This window comes from Astatotilapia calliptera, chromosome 7 (genome assembly GCF_900246225.1).
Source record: "Astatotilapia calliptera chromosome 7, fAstCal1.2, whole genome shotgun sequence".
NCBI classification, from domain to species: domain Eukaryota; kingdom Metazoa; phylum Chordata; class Actinopteri; order Cichliformes; family Cichlidae; genus Astatotilapia; species Astatotilapia calliptera.
This window is the reverse complement of record NC_039308.1, coordinates 53121127-53142275: the sequence shown is the minus strand read 5'-3', so window position 1 is coordinate 53142275 and position 21149 is coordinate 53121127. Positions and strand designations below refer to the sequence as shown.

Sequence of the window (21149 nt, the reverse complement as noted above, 5' to 3'; positions counted from 1 at the left end):
TTGCTTGCCTGCCTTGCTTGTCAAGTTATTTTGGGTTTTCAGTTTAATTATTTTGTGTTCAGCAGTAAAGCTGTTTTGAGTGCACTTTTTGACTCCCTGAGTCTGCACTTTCGGTAGCTAAGTGATGCCTTGAAGGTAGAAAGTGTAAATATCAACACTTCACCAAGTTCTTTTGATTCCTCAGAGGCATCCGATGGAAGACAAAACACTGCTCAGTAGGAGATGCGTCCTGCATGACACGCTGCCACGGATCTCAAAATGGTGGCGTGCCCCTGACAGTTTTATTACAGAAGCTCCCTCATTCTAGTCTAAACAACAGTGTCTCAGTAACTTTCCATTAGAGATGGTCCCCTCTTATCTGTATTTTTCCCAGGCAAGCATGAGCGAGAGTCTGCAGTTTTCTACTCCCCTAGGACACCTGTTCTCATGCCTTTATTTACAGGGCTGTGTCCACTTAATACTACACTATATAACTTTATAACACTTATTAATAAAAACACATAGCATTATTGAGGCACTGCAAATTATTTAATCCCAACAGTCCCTCCTTCGATCTGATCAGATGTAAAAACAGATAAGGAAACCCTAATGGACATAATACACCCCTTCCATTGCCCAAGGACAGACGTCATCCACTCCTCCAACGGATTATCATTATCATTATCTATTCGTTAATTTTCTTAAATGATGTTCTGAATCTTCCCAGGGCTCTAGTTACAGAACCATCTGGGGTCGTATTCTTAAGAATGAAAGTGCAGTACATCTCTCCAGACATTACCCCCCCCCCCCCCTTTTTTTTACCCACTAGGTGTCAGTTGTCTTGGTTGTCCCGCTTCTTTTCCCTCTTTGTTCCTCTGTCCCCCTTTAACGGGTGGACCATATATGGGATGACTGTTGTGTTTGGGCAATTGTCATAACATAAAAATCACAGACTATTACTAAAGCTAATTCTCAGATCTCCCATTCTGGTTGTTTTCTGCTTCCACCTTTGTGCTCAGACTAGAACCTCTGTCTTAGGAGCTTTAGACCTTCTTTACAGTTAAACAGCTAATCTTACGGGACGGGCGATTCTCTGTGCTCTTCTCCTCTTCTTTCTTCAACGTCAGGGGTTAGACTACCCTTCAGTTTGTTGCATAGATCAGGGGTCACAGCCATGTTCCCCTTTCTTGGCCAGACCCGCCTTGGTCTGGTGCTTCTGGATTTCCGCCAACCCCTTCACGGTTATTGCTGTGGTCCTGGGATCCTCTCGAGGTGACTAGCAGGAGCCCAAACGGCATGACCCTTGACCCCAATTGCTGTCTTGGCAGTCTCGGTGCGAAGGATCTTCATATCTCCATGACCTCGTCTGGTGTCTGCTCCTTCCTCTGTAAAAGACAGAAAAGGCAAACACCTCTCTGCCTAGAGAATTCGTCTAATTATTATCTATGTGTGTAAGCATGTTTGCAGTCACCCCTCTGCACTCTAAGTCATTTCCTACAATATATCAGTCTACACAGTCGTGCCGAACGAAGCTTATGACCTTCAGAAGACTGAGTGCCGACTCTCATGAGCACATTTGCAATGTGTGTATGAAAATGATTATAACCGCTTATGTTAGTAAAAGAAATCAAAAAATAAATCCTAACATTTTCCCTCCTTGCACACGTTCTAACATGTGACCAAAAAGCATTTTTCATTTACCCTGCTGTCCCAGTGTGATACTCAGCCTAAAAAAATATCATAAAAATGATCATAGAAACCATTGTTTCATGTTAAACCTGGAATACCCCCCTTTTTGACACACTCCCATGTGTCAATTCACCGGAGCTAGAAATTAAAAGGAAAAAGGTCAGTGGCTGCAGAGTTTGTGGAATTATGGGAATACTTCACCCACACCAACTGGGAGCACCAGGTAGATTGGTTGGAAGAAAATATGTATTGAAGAGCAACCTGGCCCGTGGCCCAAGGATGGTGAAAAATTCTTTCCAGATGCAAGAGGTAAATTGTGGTCCTCAGTCGGAGACAATGTCAGATGTGAAGCCGTCAAGCTGGACGACATATTGGCCAAGTAACTCTGCTGTTTCAGGAGCTGAGGGCAGTTTAGACAGGGCCACAAAGTGGTACAGCCTTGGAAAAACGGTTCATGATGGTACGAATAACTATGTTACCTGATGAGAGCGGTAACTCAGTGACAAGATGTCTTGACGCATGCTCAATCATCCAGGTAAGTAAATCTCCAAAAGTTGATTCTGTTCATCTGGATGTAGCATTTTGTGGGAGAAACGTTTCATCACTTACCCAAGTGACTTCTTCAGTCTCAGCCGACTGCAGGTTTCCCCAAACAAAAAGGAGATTCAATTCATTGGAAGAAAAAAAAATGTTTATAATGTACATTCTATTTGCTAAGGACTGCGGATTTATTAGAGCAGTCCTCGTTGGAGCTGGAGCCTGAGTAGAAGTTGTCTGTAAAGCCCAGGTTAATAGGCGCAAAAAAGGTTTATTCCACGACTCCCAAGATGTAAAAAAAACAGCAGCGAGCAGGGTTTTGGACACCTAAGCCCACCACGGGAACCGGACAGGAGATGACACGATCCAGGAAACGCCGTCGGCTGTGATGTAATGGACCATAACCAACTTGAGAAGCTGCTGAAGAAAAGGTAAAGCAAGCTTTAATTGTGTTGTCCTTGGGTCATTTTTTGTCCCTGAGGACCACAGGTGTATGAAAATCGGGAGGACATTATGAGGGTTAACCAAACGGAGCAGCAAACTGAGATTAAACATTTATCTCCATAAAACAAACAGTCCAAAGAGCACTGGATGACATCAGTGGCTTCATCCATCTTTTACATCAGGGGTAGGCAACCTTTCTGAGGGCGAGTGCCATTTAAAATTTCCTCAGAAGTCAGTGTGCCATATGATTGCATTAGCAATAAATTTAATAACGCTCTATATTAGCAGTTACACAATATATAGAACCACTTTATAGAATTATATTTGTTTGCGGATGTTGGCCGCTATCAGCGAATGGTTATCAGCTATTTTGAAACAAAAAAAGACACTTTTTATCCATAAGAAGAACTCCATAACAGCAGATGGACTGTACAACAGAAAATACAAATGCTATTTATGGTCTCCTCACAACAATGATAAGAAAAATAAACTAAGCCAATATGGCATGTCTGTTAATACAGAGACACACATGTTAATGTGATCTTTGGTCTCCCACTCATGAGAGAATGAAGGAGAGAATGAGAGAAGAAGAGGCAGCTGTGCAGCGTAACGACAGAATAAATCCACCTTTGTGTCTTTTTCCATCCTAGACAAACTGCGTCTCCTCTCAGCTCAACACGAAACGCGTAATAATTTCTCTGAATGCAGGACGATTCCTTTTGTACGGGACGGTTGGCAACTCTACTAACTAACCTTATGAACAAAATAAAGTTCAACATCAGTAAATTCATAGCACCCACCCAGCTGTAGAGAAACTCTGTCATGCTAGCTAGTACGCAGTACGAGTTATTGTAACTGACTGTAAAAAGTCAGCATAACAAAAATAAACTCCACCTAAATTTGGTTTATATGTGACCCAGAGAGACTGCAGGTCATAACTTTTTACCTGAAGTTCAGTTCACATGACACTCAGACCATCGGCTGCCTCGGGTCTCTCCTCCTCCTGCTTCCCCTGTCCCTCATCCACCTGCTGGCCTCCACCACTTGTTAATATTACTGAATCTGTGGAAGCTCCGCCACATCCACCACCAAACAACTGAGTTATTTTTACACACCGGCCAGCATCTGGCCAATCCACCACCTTTCATTGTTTATACCGTTCCAAAAAAAAAAAAAATCATCGGCCCACCGAGCAAATGCCTGATGGCCAGTCCAGCTATGGTATGAATGTTCAAAAATCTGCACAGAGGAGAACACAATATGCTAAAGCTTTACAAACGCAGCCCTACAATTTGTCAGGTAAGAGATTGTTAAACTGCATCCAGTTTAACAATCAGGCCTTCCTTCTCCTTAAGTAGTGACCAGCCGATTACAGGATTACCAACAAGTGAGTTCATCATCACAGGCATGATGGACTAAAAGACAGGATGCAGAGGAATGACCTGTCCCTGTATCAAAAAGTGTGTATTTTTTTTTCTCTCTCATGCATGAGCGCACACACAATGCACGCGACACACACAAAGGATAGAAGATGGGCAGTGGAGAGAGAAATGGGGAGCCAGCACAGGAGGACTGGAGGACCATGACAGTCATATGGCTTAACAAACAAAAAAAAACATTCCTCTTAAAATGGTCAGAGATAAGAACTGGACTAAAAATGAATGAGAAAGCAGCCAATGTCTAAAGAAAGAGTTTGACAGATCTTAAGGAAGCCTGGAAAACTATTGCATAAGAACAGTTGACAAAGTCAAAATATGAAGAGATGAGTGGTGGCTCAAGACTTTTGCTCAGTACTGACACTTTTAATTAGCAATACTGAACTTCAGTTAACTCCTGTTTTGTGATTGTTTAACTTTTGTCTTCAGGCCAGGAGGGAAGAGCCGGGATGGCTGCTGTTACTTTGATGGATGGACTGAAGTTTGACTCCACGGTTGTTTTTAAACATGTCGAGGACTTCCTGCCGTCCTACGCCAGGCCACGCTTTCTGAGGATTCAAGTATGTTTACTCCAGTTATTTTACACTTTTTTGCATTTGTGGTTAAGCCTCTTTGTTGCTTGCATGATTTATTTTATCCACTAATAATTGGTTGTACTGTGATTTATTACAGAGGTCACTGGACATTACAGGCACGTTCAAGCTAATAAAGACGAAAGCAGTGGAGCAGGGCTTCAACCCAAATGAAATAACAGACCCACTCTACTTTCTGAATGAAAAAGAGAGGAATTATACTCCACTCACGCCAGATGTATTTGATTCAATTGTAGCAGGAAATATCAAAATATAAAGTGATTTTACTTTTTAAAGGAAAGAAAATCACCTCTGTAAGAAAATCATTGAGATGACAGCGTGGCACTTCTGGCTGCACATTTTGTTGATAAGGTGTTTGAAATTATATCTTTGCCTTCATAATTTGATTTTAGCTGTGATTCTATGCACACATCCTTAATGATTTAGCCTTCTACGGATGTACTGAGCTGTGAGTTCACTCAGTGAATTGTTTCAGTTAAGTAAACGCATTGCTCTGCACCTTCTTCCTTCAATGCATTCTGGTCCGTCCATGTTATATATATTTTTTAATTAAAGACCTACTGATATTGTATGTCTCTTTCACTGCCTTATTTGTAGTTATCATTGGACATTGTAGTTTGTAGACTATGTATGCACTTTGTGTGCACAATATATTTGCAATAATACTAATAATAATAATATTAATATGGGCAAGCGAAGGAACTGATCATCTAATATGATAAATAGTGAGTAACCGGGCTTTAGTGATGTCTTTTTGTACTAAAGGGCTCAAAGTAAATATCCCCCATACCTTTGGATCACCGTCAGTAGCCTGAACTGTTGATGCACGATTTCATGTTGTTTACGCCAAAGTCAGAGTATTTTCAATTCAATTTTATTTATGCAGCACCAAATCAAAACAACAGTCACCTCAAGGTCCTTTATATTGTAAGGTAGACCGTACAATAATACATACAGAGGAAAAACTCAACAATAATACGACTTTGGCGACACCGGAAAGGACAAACTCCCTTTTAACAGGAAGAAACTTCCAGCAGAACCAGGCTCAGGGAGAGGCAGCCATGCTGTGATGGGCTGGGGTGAGAGGAGGAGGAGGACAGGATAAAAAAACGTACAGTGGAAGAGAGACAGAGATTAATAACAAGTATCATTCAGTGCAGAGAGGTCTATTAACCCATAGTGAGTGAGAAAGGTGATTAAAGAAGAAATACTCAGTGCATCATGGGAGTCCCCCAGCAGTCTACACCTATTGCAGCATAACTAATGGAGGACTCAGGGTCACCTGATCCAGCCCTAACTATATGCTTCAGCAATAAGGAAAGTTTTAAGCCTAATCTTAAAGTAACGTGTGTTTTGGGATAAGTTGTAGGAATCTTCTACATTGAGGCAGACTGAAAACAGTCAAGAGAGGCAACATCGTCTTAAATGGGACATATGGTCATGTGAAAAAGAACACATCCATAGGACCCTATACAGTCGTTTGACTTGGCAGCCAGGTGCTGCTGAGCAGTAAATTACCTGCTTCCCGGTTCTGGGACGACTACAGAAAATATGCCACAGTCATACAGTACATAGGTGAAATTATCCGTTATCTCTTCTTTTTCTCTTCAAACAGAAACTCAGTAATAAAATCCACAAAGTCAGACTTGCAGTAGGCAACGGGATCAGAGCAGATGTTTGGAGGGACTTTGTGAGACGATTTGGAGAAATTCAAATCAGTGAATTTTATGCATCAACCGAGGGAAAATTTGCTCTGTTGATGCATAGCACTCTGAAATATAGCAGCAAAATGGGAGATCATGGGCGAGACAGGTAAAGATCCATGTTTCAGCTTACACTGTGAAGTATGAAGCAGTGTGTTAGCTTTTTCTTTTGAATTTGTAGATGTTTTTTCCATATGCTGTGATCAAAGACAAAGGAGAGCATTTGAGGGATTCATATGGTTTCTTCATAGAGGTTGAGAAAGGTGTGTTACTTCCAGGAAGGTTATAATGCAAAATATCTTTTTTCTTCTCTTTTCTTCTCAAGTTCTCACCCATGCATCTTTTCAAATGCTATAAACATTTTATATGCCTTAATCCAAACCTACACAGTTCCTTTTCTCAGCCACAGTGTACCTCACCATGCACAAAATGAAAGTTTAAAAGACTCAGAAATGCAATGTCTTTACAGCATGTATCATGCATCTTGCCTTTAAAATATAACAACCCCAAATATGACTTCTCCTGTACTTTGATCAGGTGAACCTGGACTTCTGGTGACTGAAATAACAGCCAAAGCTCCATTCACTGGTTATGTGAGAGACATGAAGCAAACTGAGAAAAAGAAGCTGCGTAACGTCTTCAAGAAAGGTGATCTGTACTTCAACACTGGCGACCTGCTGCGCATCGATGAGGATAATTTCATGTACTTCCACGATCGTGTTGACGACACATTCAGGTGAGCGCATGTTTTGAAATAATGCTTAAAAATGTGAGCTTACACAGAGCACTGAAAACAAAAAATGTCAACAAATGGAAAGGAGAGAACATAGCTACAGCTGAGGTGGCCGACATCCTTGTGCTGACTGACTGCGTTAAAGAAGCCACTGTTCATGGAGTCAAAGTGCCAGGTACATGTTGCTTTGTTGCTGCGCTTGCACCAAAACCAAGAAACATATGTTCAAATCAAAGTACACTGCACTTAGTTTGATTACTGAATCAATGATCAAACTGTTTCACAATGTTTTCCAGCATTTTCTTGGCAAAATGTAAAAACACATTCTCAATAGATGGGTAACTTTTAGCTCCAAGATGGTATTAACAAACCTCACCAAACTTTGAATCTTTTATATATTGGTGCATTTATTAAAAATATTTGCTTTACACCAAATATCACTACAGAAAATAATTGGACTCTTCCTCTACATTCACTTCTTTTGTTCTAATCTAGAAATTTTCAGACATTCTAAAAATTTCAATGAGAGGATTATGAAATGTAGTGATCGATCATAAAACCTGCCCTATTTTCTCAGTGGTGTTTGCACTTGGTAGGTCAGTTGAAGTCGTGCTGCGGTCATGAACTTTCACTGATGGATTCGACTTTAGAAGTACGCAAGTTTTATTAACTTTAGACTTCGTGACACTAGAGTGCAGCAGGGTTATCCTTCTTTGTCAGTCAGAGGATTGTACCCTATATTTCAGTATAGCTTATCTGAAGCAGTGATCACAGGGGGCAAAGGGTGTACAGGCAAAGAGTTTAAAGCATACCATGATGACTGAATGCAACATTGTGACATTGAAGATAAAAGCTGACAGTGACAATAAATGAGACATCTGAAAGCACCGTAATTTTTAAACGGAGTTAAAATGCTTTTGGTCCAAACTCACTTTATTTTAAATTTAATGCTGCTATAGATTATGACAAACCCCCTTGCTTGTTTCTGGCTATTCAAGAAAACTGCACCATCTACCTCATTTCCATTTGTCATGGGTCTGTGCTGGCAGACCATGTGGAGAGAGGAGGTGGACCCAAATGCAGACACTTGTACCAAATCTATGATTTAACAAAGAGCGAGCCGTTTATTGATGGCTGAATCCGGTCTTTAAGTCTGACATCATTGGCCGTGCTTGGGCCCAAACTCCTCTTCAGGTCCCAAAGTCAAACGAACACTGCAGTATCACTGGGAGTTAAAAACTCTCTAAATCCTTTCATCTGTAATAAAATGATCAGCGTTGCTGCTCTACCAGGTGTAACAATTAAGTTTAACATCCAGGCATCCACGAATACCAAATTTATGAAATTTAACGGAGTCAGAAGTTAGCAGGGAGTTAGCTTGCTAGTTTCTGTGTGATTCTTACTCTGAATCTGAATAAGTATGCAGGACCACTGAGTGCCGTAAGACCAACTCTTTACTCACTGTATTACCGCCTCCTGGCATGCATTGCCAGTGCGTAACACGTAATTACACAATCGAACAATAAACACATACTGCCCATACAACAAATGTACCAGGGACAATTATGAATACACCACATCTCCCCTTTTAAACAAAAACAGAATATTTCTTTTCTCAGGACAGAACCTTCGAGTGGACTACCTTTTGATAATTTTTTTCTTTTTCAAAGCCAAACAAAAACATCTGGCAAACAAACTGCATCACATTTTTAACCTTTTGTTTTTATTTCCTTTTTTCATTTCTCTCTTCTTCTTTTTTTGACAACTCTTTTTGATTTGTTTTACTCTGCTCTACAAAACCATTGTAACACAGTTATATAACAACAACCTTTTTTTTTCTCTTATAGATCTAACTTTTTAGCTTTAACTATTGCCCTCCCTGACTTGGTTCAGACAACATCAGCGTTAACAGGTGTAGCAGGGATTACACTGGGTGTTTGTGGTTTCTGCAACACAGGCACATTAGCAGGTTCGTGCACTGGTGAACTTAAAGGAATCAAATGCATGTGATTACGCCTCACAGTCCCTTGTGGTAACTCCACTGTGTATGATCGTGGTATAGACTGATTTTAGATAACAGTGCCTGGAGTTTTGACATCGGCACCCAAACTTGCTCTCCAGGGGACAGGCTGCATAAAGGTTTTGCACGGTGGCGCCTGTTAGACATTGCCATGTCCATCATCCTCTTCTCCCTTTCCTTTTGAGCAAGCAGTGCGCCGTCCGGCAGTGTACGCTCCAGCTGCGATGGAAGTGTTGGCCGTGTGGTTCGCAGACGTCTGCCCATTAAAAGCTCAGTCAGCTGTATCCGGCCTGGAGTGGTGTAGCTCTATAGGCAAGAAGAGCTAGATAAGGATCAGCTGCTTTTTTCAGAAGATTTTTTACAGTCTGTACAGCACGTTCTGCTTCTGAGCACCATCTCAGAGATTTCTTGACTCAGCCCGGGCCACCACACTGTTTGGCGTGCACAAGCTTTACATTTTACAACACCTTGATGTCCTTCGTGTAGTTTTTCCAGCACCTTGTTTCTCATCGCTGAAGGAATGACAAGCCGTGTATCTTTTAGCAAAAGGCCGTCTTGTGAGCGTGGCTCGGTCAGGCCAGTAATTTCTCAGTAAAGGCTCTTGTTTTGCATGTTCTGGCCAGCCTTGGGTGCACATGTCCATGACGCGAGCACAAACACTGTCGCTTTTCAGTTGTTCCTTCAGTGTTTGCATATATGATGAACTGACAGGCATGTTTGTTACAATACTGTCCACTTATACAGGGAGTGCAGAATTATTAGGCAAATGAGTATTTTGTCCACATCATCCTCTTCATGCATGTTGTCTTACTCCAAGCTGTATAGGCTCGAAAGCCTACTACCAATTAAGCATATTAGGTGATGTGCATCTCTGTAATGAGAAGGGGTGTGGTCTAATGACATCAACACCCTATATCAGGTGTGCATAATTATTAGGCAACATCCTTTCCTTTGGTAAAATGGGTCAAAAGAAGGACTTGACAGGCTCAGAAAAGTCAAAAATAGTGAGATATCTTGCAGAGGGATGCAGCAGTCTCAAAATTGCAAAGCTTCTGAAGCGTGATCATCGAACAATCAAGCGTTTCATTCAAAATAGTCAACAGGGTCGCAAGAAGCGTGTGGAAAAACCAAGGCGCAAAATAACTGCCCATGAACTGAGAAAAGTCAAGCGTGCAGCTGCCAAGATGCCACTTGCCACCAGTTTGGCCATATTTCAGAGCTGCAACATCACTGGAGTGCCCAAAAGCACAAAGTGTGCAATACTCAGAGACATGGCCAAGGTAAGAAAGGCTGAAAGACGACCACCACTGAACAAGACACACAAGCTGAAACGTCAAGACTGGGCCAAGAAATATCTCAAGACTGGTTTTTCTAAGGTTTTATGGACTGATGAAATGAGAGTGAGTCTTGATGGGCCAGATGGATGGGCCCGTGGCTGGATTGGTAAAGGGCAGAGAGCTCCAGTCCAACTCAGATGCCAGCAAGGTGGAGGTGGAGTACTGGTTTGGGCTGGTATCATCAAAGATGAGCTTGTGGGGCCTTTTCGGGTTGAGGATGGAGTCAAGCTCAACTCCCAGTCCTACTGCCAGTTTCTGGAAGACACCTTCTTCAAGCAGTGGTACAGGAAGAAGTCTGCATCCTTCAAGAAAAACATGATTTTCATGCAGGACAATGCTCCATCACACGCGTCCAAGTACTCCACAGCGTGGCTGGCAAGAAAGGGTATAAAAGAAGAAAAACTAATGACATGGCCACCTTGTTCACCTGATCTGAACCCCATTGAGAACCTGTGGTCCCTCATCAAATGTGAGATTTACAAGGAGGGAAAACAGTACACCTCTCTGAACAGTGTCTGGGAGGCTGTGGTTGCTGCTGCATGCAATGTTGATGGTGAACAGATCAAAACACTGACAGAATCCATGGATGGCAGGCTTTTGAGTGTCCTTGCAAAGAAAGGTGGCTATATTGGTCGCTGATTTGTTTTTGAATGTCAGAAATGTATATTTGTGAATGTGGAGATGTTATATTGGTTTCACTGGTAAAAATAAATAATTGAAATGGGTATATATTTGTTTTTAGTTAAGTTGCCTAATAATTATGCACAGTAATAGTCACCTGCACACACAGATATCCCCCTAAAATAGCTAAAACTAAAAACAAACTAAAAACTACTTCCAAAAACATTCAGCTTTGATATTAATGAGTTTTTTGGGTTCATTGAGAACATGGTTGTTGTTCAATAATAACATTATTCCTCAAAAATACAACTTGCCTAATAATTCTGCTCTCCCTGTATGTCTGTGCTTTCCATTAGCTCTTTGTCTGACATGTTCACTGTTTTTTTCAGAGGCGAGCGGGACAAAGTATCTGCTGTCCAGAGCGATTTCCCTGGGGCGTACTGCACATTGTACGAGTAACGCATGAGTCTCATTCTGAATCGCTAGATCCTGGGTGGCAAGAGATCCAGAGCTTGTCCTCCCAGTAAGGAAACGAGAGGTTTGTGGTCCGTTTCGAGACAAAAATGTTTACCAATCAGGAAATCACGAAATCGCTCAAACGCCCATGTAGACTAGACGCCAGTGCCTCTTTTTCTACTTGTGCCTATCGTGGTTCAGTAGGAGAAAGGGACCTCGATGCATACGCCACTGGTCGCCATCCTTCTTCCCACAGCTGCAAAAGAACACCTGCGAGACCATAGGATGAACCATCTGCTGATACTTTAATGTCTCTGTTGGGGTCAGAGGTGGGACCAAGTCATTGTTTTGCAAGTCTCAAGTAAGTCTCAAGTCTTTATCCTCAAGTCTCAAGTCAAGTCTCAAGTAATGTCAGGCAAGTCAGAGTCGAGTCTCAAGTCACTGGTGTAAAAGTCCGAGTCAAGTCACAAGTCTGAAACTTTGAATTTCAAGTCCTTTCGAGTCATTCAAAAAAACGAAAAAAAGCATGTTGCAGTTATATGCTAAATGTAAATATTAGACCATGTAATTTTTAAATCTGTGTTTTTCTCAACTCATGACAAAATAGTGAACTTAGAAAATATACACAAATTGTGAAATTGCACCTCTTTAAAATGCAGCTCAATTAAACCTAGCTCCAAGAATAATTTTCACCGACAGTTCTGAGATAAGCTGCATGTTATTCTTGGATGCGCTTGTAGGACCGGCTTTAAAATCGCATGACAAAAATATCATACACATTAAAAAAAACTGCATCACCAACGTAGCCTGGACAACATTTGCTAGTTAGATGAAGTCAGCTATCTCATCGTAGCATATTTATATGCATATTTATAATCATACGGTTCTTGGAGTGAGTGCATACACTCATGAAGTTTAGTAACTTCAGGTCACTGCAACAAGCCCAGGTACAGTTTACCGACGGATGGGTACAGGACCTTGAAATGCACCGTGTAGAACGAAAGACCATCGTACGTATCATAAGTTTACCAGTCTCACAAACTGTCGTCATAAATACACATTCCTTAACCGTTTATTAATAGGACCTTTGAGCTCAACGATAATTAATTAGTAGTGGAAATAATTTCTGGTAGCATCACAGAAATGTAGCAGTGACAATAATACTGTATGCTGTAATCGTACTGGGCAATTAGTGATACAAAAAAACCCGTTTTATCCTGTGAATAAAAGTATGTTTTTGTCAATGTACCATAATAACAGAAGCGAAACGCAATATTGTCAGGACAATTCACTATTTATGCACAATAAATAAAGGAGCATAGCGCGACAATTTCTGTTCAGCGCCAGACTTGCTTGTAACCTATATCACCAATTATGTTATGAAAATGACGTATTAACTACTAAAAAACACTGACCTTTGTGTAAATGCTTGGAGCAGACTAACCTGTGAGCTGGAGTGTTCTGGGACGTTATATTTGGTCTTTGAATGGCTGCGATCCAGGCCATCCGTCGTGTCTTTGTTACTTCGGAAACATGGCTTGAACAATTTCTCTTCAACGACGTAATCCGATAACAACCGATCTCTTTACCCGTCGGCTTCCCGTGGCTGTCATGCGACCGGCTATTGCAGTTAATAATACAACAGCTTCTTGACATTTTTGTGTTTCTTTTTATCGCTGTATAACTGATTTCAATTGAAAGTCTGTGTGCGCTAGTACCTCTTGCCACGAGTTCCCAGAATCCTTTGCGGTTCTACCCGTGAATGACGTCACATTTTCAATCTCTATATAATATGCGTGTTAAATTTTATATTTGGGGTAAAATATCAAGTCTTTTCAAGTAAACAGGTTCAAGTCCAATTCAAGTCCCAAGTCATTGGTGTAAAAGTCCAAGTCAAGTCACAAGTCTTAGAACATTTTTTCAAGTCAAGTCTAAAGTCATAAAATTAATGACTCGAGTCTGACTCGAGTCCAAGTCATGTGACTCGAGTCCACACCTCTGGTTGGGGTCATACATTGCGAGCACTGGGGGTGAGGTCAGGGCATCTCTTAATGTTTTGAAAGCTCTCGCTTGGTCAGTTCCCCCAGTACCATGCATTCTTTGTGGAAAGAAGATCTCGCAGGGCTTTGTCTTTTTCAGCTAAATGGGGGATGAACTTGCCCACTTGATTCACCATGCCCAGAAAACTGCGCAACTCTGACACATTAGTTGGCTCCGTCATTTCTGTAATCATAATACAAAAGGGACATGAAATTTAAAATGCTAGGTCAAAAAACCCAGCCCATGACATCATGCTTTGTCCTGTAGTGTGTTTGTCATGTTTCATATGTTTTGTCATTGTTTAACTTTTGTCTTCAGGTCAGGAGGGAAGAGCCGGGATGCAAATTATTGAGATGACAGCGTTGCACTTCTGGCTGCACATTTTAATGACAAGGTGTTTTAAATGATCTTTGCCTTCATAATAATTTTATTAAAGCTGTGATTTCATACACACACCCTCCATATCCATATCTATATCCATAGAGATCGTCTGTAATCCCTGGGCAACAGCAGCAAGTTGTGAACAGAAGTTAAGCTTCCAATAAATTGTGGATAACATAAACCCAACATATAAACTGTTTTGTTTTGTATCTGATTTTTCTTCTTCTTCTTTTTTTTGCTGCAGAGATATTGAAACAGGTGCAAAGTTGTTTGCAACTTGTGAATTTTGACTCGAGGGTGAGTCATCTCAAGAGTAACAAATCTTTTGATGCATGTTTAAAGATTTGTTTGAACATCTATATGTCATGGTCCTGAGTCTGCCGACTCAGTGTTTTGTGTCTCTTTATGCTTTTGTTTATTCTGAGTATGTATTCTGTTATGATTTGCCATTTGTTAGGTTTCTGTTCTGTGCTTGCCCTGGTCCCACTTCTGTGTTCTGTCTGTCTATGGTGTCACACTGTCTGTTTGTGAATCTGTCTGTTTAGTTCAGTGTCTTATCTGGTTCTCTGTGTCTGAGTTTCCTGTTTTATTCTGAAGGTCCCCGTCTCATGTGAGTGTGTTCAGTTTACGTTTCCCCTGTCCCGCCAGCTCCGACTTCTCCCAGGTGTGTTGCCCTCCTGTTTCTCATCCCCTGATTACTGCTGTGTGTATTTAAGCCCTGTGTGTTCTCCTGCCTGCTGCCGGTTCGTCTGTGTTCCACGGTGTTTCGTTCCTCTCACGGCGCCTCTCTGCCCCGCACCTCGTTTCGTGTGTTCTCAGGTTTGTTATTTAGTTTTCCCAGTTTAGGTTTCTTTAGTTACTTGTCATCCCTCACTGCCTGTTTGCCATTACACCACCTTGTAAATAAATGTCACTCGAATCATCAGTCATTGCCTGCATTTTGGGTCCTCCTTTCCCCCAACACCACACGGCTCGCCTCGGCAGCCGTGACACTATAAATCTGACCATACACACACACATACACACACATACACACAGTAATAAACTATACTGCTAAAGTAATAGACCACTTAAAAGCTTTTAGACAGAAGCAGATTTACTCAAAACTGACTGAGAGGTCCAAAACTGCACTGAATTTAGCTTTTGAAGTGTTACTCCTGATATGGAATTTAGCCTGCGTTTGTTTACACAAGGCAATAAAGCAGTAAGAAACATACATATTCACTAGAGTTAATCAGGAACCTCCTCTATACATACTTTGTAAATATGTAAACTCCAGCCAGCAGCAGGTTACGAAATCCTCTCTGACATCTTTGAAGCTCAATAATTAACAGCTGTCTGGCTTTTCTGGCACACAACTTCTTGTTACTATTACTAATATTTCCACAACAGATACATGTTAATTGGAATTTATACAGTTGAAACTTAGGACCACTGGGAAAAACATAAACTGGGGATCATAACGTTTAGAATGTTTTGCTGTTAGGAGGGACTGTCAAAGCTGCTGTCCTGTTGGCGCTGCCTCAAGTCATAAAACAGAGGCCTCGACCAGATTTCCTGCAGCTTCTCACATTCAGAGCCAGGAGTAGGCTCTCTGTGCATACTCCTCTTTGTATGCACAAACGTCTCGGTATGAGGAGTCTTCTTAGTAATCTCATTATAAACAGTGAGGTCAGAAACATCGGGGCCTTGACTGCCTAATTCCCCGATGTTGCTGGCTGATGCAGCGGACACAGAAAAGGGTTTCACTTTCCTTCTAGACAGTTATTGTTGATAGTCAGAGTATTTGGTGCTAGTTAAAGGGTTCCTCTGAATTTTTGCCTTGTGCCCCAACAGACTCACCAGTGGCTCTTGGCAAAACTGCAAGTTAAAGGTTAACTTGCACCTGCCCTTCTGTGTGAGCGAACACAGCCCAGCAAAAGCTTAGCTGAGATCCGACAATCTCCAGCCTGTCTTCACGTTCAGGTCATCAGGTGCTACCCTCTCACCGTCTGTTTGGGCTTCATTTTGGTCCACTAGCACAATCTAAAGTGGTCACTCGGTATAAAGCCAGTGAAAGGCCTAAAACACGTGAAAGCAGTATGTTATACTGTAAATCATTGATGCAGCTCATCTGGTTGTTCACTAGCAATACAAAATGCTTTTCAACCTTTGGAATTTCTCAGTGCTCCTCCTCCTGCTCCACATGCCTTTTTATACCTCTGCTTTGTCTTCAGCAGGACAGCTGTGAGACAAACATGTTGGTCTGGACAGTGTGTGCGGCTTTGATTGCATGTGGCGTTTTACTCCGCCATTCTTCCTTCCTCCAGGATGTCCAATTCGTGCTCACTAAAATAAAAGTAAGGCGGTTCATCGAAAAGTGCGTGCAGACTAATTACTCAATCCTGGACCGCTTTTTAGAGCTGGTGAAGACGCAGCCGCACAAGCCTTTCGTTTATTTTAAAGATGAAACGTTCACCTACCGGGACGCAGACGTCCTGAGCAACAAAGTTGCGAGAGCGTTTCTGCAGGCTGGATGCGTAAAAGAAGGAGACACGGTGGCGCTGTTCCTGGGGAACCAGCCGATGTTCCTGTGGCTCTGGTTGGGTTTGGTGAAGATTGGATGTGCTGGAGCTTTGCTCAACTCCAACATCAGATCCAAGTCTCTGCTACACTGCCTCAACTGCAGCGGAGCCACAACTCTGGTAGCAGCTGAAGGTAGTACCTGCATTTCTGTCTGCTTTTCCAAGCAATGGAGACAGTAGAGAGCTCATTTACTCAACATTCAATAACCAGATAAATACATAAATAAATAATCTGACAGGCCTGGAGTTCATCAATTGTATGAAACAATTTTCTAGACTTGCTGGATGCAGTGAAGGAGGTGCTGCCCCATCTTCACGAACAGCAGATCAATGTTTTCATCTTAGCTGACAGATGTGAAGTTACAGGTGTGAAAAGCTTCATTGATAAAATGAATCAGGCTTCCTCTGAGCCTATACCCAAGGAGTTAAGGTCCCATTTAACCATGCAGAGTCCAGCAGCCTACATATACACCTCAGGGACAACAGGTAAACTACTTACTGAGATTCACGATGCATCAGTGAAAGAAACAGAAGATTCGCCACCTGAGCCTCTGGCTTGTCTTTAACAGGTCTCCCTAAAGCAGCTTTGATCACTCAAGGCAGAGTGTGGACCATGTCTTTACTTCTGCCTTCATCAGGAGTGAACTCCAAAGATGTGATTTATGATACCCTCCCTCTTTATCACAGCACCGGCTTCCTTGTCTTCACTGGGGCCATTGAGAGGGGTATGAACTCTTTGGATATATAATATTGTGTTTTTTAGATATATGATTGGTGTATGACTTTATTTTATTTATTTTTTTAACCAATGTAATATAAAAACCATAGTTACATATATGTAACTATATGTTACATATTTGTTGAAAAACCCAAAATTTTGACTACTTCCACTGCTACTCTTTAAAGTGTGCTGTTGTCATCTATTGTTGTGTGCAGGTATTCCTGTTGTTCTGAGGAGTAAGTTTTCTGCTTCCCAGTTCTGGGACGACTGCAGAAAATATAATGTCACCGTCATACAGTACATAGGTGAAATTATGCGTTATCTCTGCAACACTCCACAGGTTTGTGCCAACACAGCATCAACATTAATACTACTGTCTCACACAGAAAGCTTTAAAAAACTAACAAACGCATGCTCTTCTTTTCTCTTCAAACAGAAACTCAGTGATAAAAACCACAAAGTCAGACTTGCAGTAGGCAACGGGATCAGAGCAGATGTTTGGAGGGACTTTGTGAGACGATTTGGGGAAATTCAAATCAGAGAATTTTACGGAGCAACTGAGGGAAACTTTGCTCTGTTGAATTATAGCAGCAAGATGGGAGCTCTTGGGCGACACACCTTCCTGCACAAGGTAAAAGTCCATGTTTCAGCTCACATTAAGAAGTAAAACCTGTCACTCATGAAGCAGTGTTTTAGCTTTTTTTTTAAACTTACAGATGTTTTTTCCATATGCTGTGATCAAATATGACATAGACAAAGAAGAACCTTTGAGGGATTCTTCTGGTTTTTGCATGGAGGTTCAGAGAGGTGTGTTACTTGCAGGATGCTTACAAAACCAAAGATTCTTTGTTTCCTGTCCTTTTATTTATATTTCTAAAGTTCTCACCCATGCATCTTTAAAAATAAGTATTTATTGAAATCTCATTAATATTGACTTTAAATATAACAACCCCAAATATGACTTCTCCTGTACTTTGATCAGGTGAACCTGGACTTCTGGTGACTAAAATAACAGCCAAAGCTCCATTCATTGGTTATGTGAGAGACATGAAGCAAACTGAGAAAAAGAAGCTGCGTAACGTCTTCAAGAAAGGTGATCTGTACTTCAACACTGGCGACCTGCTGCGCATCGATGAGGATAATTTCATGTACTTCCACGATCGTGTTGGCGACACATTCAGGTGAGCGCATGTTTTGAAATAATGCTTAAAAATGTGAGCTCACACAGAGCACTGAAAAAATACAAAAATTACCAACAGATGGAAAGGAGAGAACGTAGCTACAGCTGAGGTGGCCGACATCCTCGCGCTGGCTGACTGCATTAAAGAAGCCAATGTTTACGGAGTCAAAGTGCCAGGTACATGTTGCTTTGTTGCTGCGCTTGTGCCAAAACCAAGAAACACATGCTACTGAATCAATGATCAAATTGTTTAACAATGATATCCAGCATTTTTTCTTCGCTATGCATAAAAATGAATTCTTTTTAAAACAAAAAGGAGCTCTAAGATGGCATTACCAAACCTCACCAAACTTTGAATCTTTATATATAGCCGTACAAAATATGGGGGGGGCAATGTTTGCTGCTTGTTGCTCTGTGCTCCATCCAGATGATCCCGCACTACTTCAATAATTTTGTAGTCCAAGATCTGAGGATACAAATTCATGACTGATAGTGATCCATTGTATGTTTTTCTATCCAACTTGTTTTTACTACATTGGCAGTGTGTTTGGGGTCATTGTGAGGCAGAAAAATGAAGCTCTTGTCAATCAAATGCTTTCCAAATACTTCTGCATGGTGGATTAAAATCAGACCATACTATTCTGCATTCATAATTCCATCAATTTCCAAACAATGGCTGAAATGCAGCCCCAAACCAGCCTCCATTGTGTCTGTAAACACTCAATGTTGTGCTTCTCTCCTCACCTCCTTCGTATATGTTCATGATGGCATGAACCAGAAATTTCATATGTAGATTCATCCCTCCATAACACCTGTCACCACCGATTTTTAGTCTAGTTCTTGTATAATGTGGCATACCTTAGCCTTTTCTCCCTGTTTCACATCCTTTGAATGGCTTCTTGACAGCCACTCTTCTATTGAGATTTCTGATGAGGCTTCTATGAACAGTAGATGGATCAACTTTCCTATTTCTTAAGGACATAACTTTCAGATGTTGTTCATCTGCTGTAGGTTTCTTAGCCCTGTCCTTTTCTTTTGTCCTCCACTTGTCCAGCTTCCTGAGAATTTTTTGACACACTATTGTGAGATTAGCAATACTGAACTTCAGTTAACTCCTGTTTTGTGACTGTTTAACTTTTGTCTCCAGGCCAGGAGGGAAGAGCCGGGATGGCTGCTGTTACTTTGAGAGATGGACTGAAGTTTGACTCCACGGCTGTTTTTAAACATGTCGAGGACTTCCTGCCGTCCTACGCCAGGCCACGCTTTCTGAGGATTCAAGTATGTTTACTGCAGTTATTTTACACTTTTACAAATGCATTTGTGGGTAAGCCTCTTTGTTGCCATAGTGATTTATTTAGCCCACTAATAATTGGTTGTACTGTGATTTATTACAGAGGTCACTGGACATTACAGGCACGTTCAAGCTAATAAAGACGAAAGTAGTGGAGCAGGGCTTCAACCCAAATGAAATAACAGACCCACTCTACTTTCTGAATGAAAAAGAGAAGAACTATACTCCACTCACGCCAGATGTATTTGATTCAATTATAGCAGGAGACGTCAAAATATAAAGTGATTTTACTTTTGAAGAAAAAAATCCACCTTTTCACACACAAGCGAATCATTTGTTGTGTCACTTCTGGTTACACATTTTAATGACAAGGTGTAAAGCATAAATTTATTTTTTGTTCTTTCATGCACACCCCCCATGTTTGAGTTTGATGTACCAATCTGTGAGTGTGGTGATGGGTTCACTAGTTTATTAAATGGATTGCTGTACACCTCCTTCCTGCATTGCATTCTGGTCCGTGTAGGCTTTTGGCAGTGTGGGAGCAAACATATCTTTCTGTCACACATTCTGCTCTCTTTAATATTCATTTAAAACCTCCACACCCAAAGTTTATGCTTTTGTAAGTGGATTTATTCAGTGGCGTAATTCAGCTCATACAGCTGGTTTCATGCAGAATGTATACCCTGAATAACTTTATCTAGTCTTATGTCCCAGAAGCTCACACCAGCTCCCAGCGTAGGTGCTCTTTTTTCACCCTCTGGTTGAGTGATTCGTAGTGTTCAGGAGGCCTGGATTAAAGCCATGGAGCTCAGGCAGGGGAGAGCAAGCTCATTAACCACAGGGTCACTGATGTTAAAAAGGGAATCATAAATGGGGGAATAAAAAATGTTTCTTTCAGTGGTATAATATATTATGCTATTTCTGCCACTGTCCACAAGTCCATCCATCACTTTTGTCCAGTGACTTGCTGTCGATGGATTACCACGGCCCTCGAGAACATGCACAGAAAGATATTTTGTCAACATACAGCAAACTGTAGTGCAGCATTTTACAGGGATGCACGCACATTTTAGGCAGCATTAAACCACAATTGTTCTGAATCTGGCTCAAATTTGAGTGTCAGGATTTAAAGCATCTCCTTTTTCCATCTCACATATCAGATAAGCTGTAAGACACCCAGGAAATGCATTAAATGTATAACACTTTAAATTCATTATATTATTAATTCCTTTCTGATGCCACCCATCAGTTAAATGTCAGGTTACTCAAGAGTTGGTTTGCTGCTGGTAATAACTCTCAACTCCTTGAAGAAACGTAACCATGGCATTTGAACATGTTTATATCAAATCTGTCTTTTCTTTCTTTTTTTAAAAAATATTAGCGATCTGATCACATTTTATAATTAAATGAAAAGTGCCGACGGA

The 21149-nt window shown here is 41.2% G+C and overlaps 2 protein-coding genes across 11 annotated transcripts in view; both read left to right on the top strand.

Annotated features, from left to right (window-relative positions):
* The window catches only part of LOC113026630 (very long-chain acyl-CoA synthetase-like), a 26407-nt gene extending 14834 nt beyond the window's left edge, over positions 1–11573 (top strand). The window contains exons 9-11 of one of the 4 annotated variants that reach the window (XM_026175633.1): positions 6919–7117; positions 8962–9083; positions 11482–11573. In XM_026175633.1, coding sequence (XP_026031418.1) covers positions 6919–7117; positions 8962–9083; positions 11482–11558 — 398 coding nt within the window. In that variant the 3' untranslated portion in view covers positions 11559–11573. Of the gene's footprint in view, positions 1–4514; positions 4646–4757; positions 5250–6918; positions 7118–7199; positions 8409–8961; positions 9084–11481 lie in introns of those variants that run through there. The other 3 variants (XM_026175635.1, XM_026175636.1, XM_026175634.1) reach the window with 3 other exon arrangements.
* On the top strand, positions 11572–21149 carry LOC113026627 (very long-chain acyl-CoA synthetase-like). Of its 7 annotated transcripts, none has more exons than XM_026175624.1 (12): positions 11572–11630; positions 13907–14266; positions 15806–16666; positions 16810–17019; positions 17103–17258; positions 17470–17594; positions 17691–17885; positions 17971–18061; positions 18237–18435; positions 18514–18611; positions 19582–19712; positions 19829–21149. In XM_026175624.1, exons 3-12 carry the CDS (start codon positions 16051–16053, stop codon positions 20003–20005), a joined length of 1998 nt encoding a protein of 665 aa, XP_026031409.1. In that variant the 5' UTR covers positions 11572–11630; positions 13907–14266; positions 15806–16050; the 3' UTR covers positions 20006–21149. The 7 variants fall into 7 exon arrangements, with proteins under 7 accessions (XP_026031409.1, XP_026031407.1, XP_026031408.1 ...); XM_026175622.1 differs by lacking the exon at positions 11572–11630 and having other exon boundaries at positions 13916–13982; positions 14072–14266; XM_026175623.1 differs by lacking the exon at positions 11572–11630 and having other exon boundaries at positions 13919–13982; positions 14214–14266.

Excerpts from the sequence above, each read along its gene's own strand:
- LOC113026627 (XM_026175624.1), top strand. The coding sequence starts at position 16,051 with ATGTTATACTGTAAATCATTGATGCAGCTCATCTGGTTGTTCACTAGC. Across the intron at positions 17,886-17,970 it reads GACACACCTTCCTGCACAAG|ATGTTTTTTCCATATGCTGT; the intron begins GTAAAAGTCCAT and ends TTAAACTTACAG. Across the intron at positions 19,713-19,828 it reads CACGCTTTCTGAGGATTCAA|AGGTCACTGGACATTACAGG; the intron begins GTATGTTTACTG and ends GATTTATTACAG.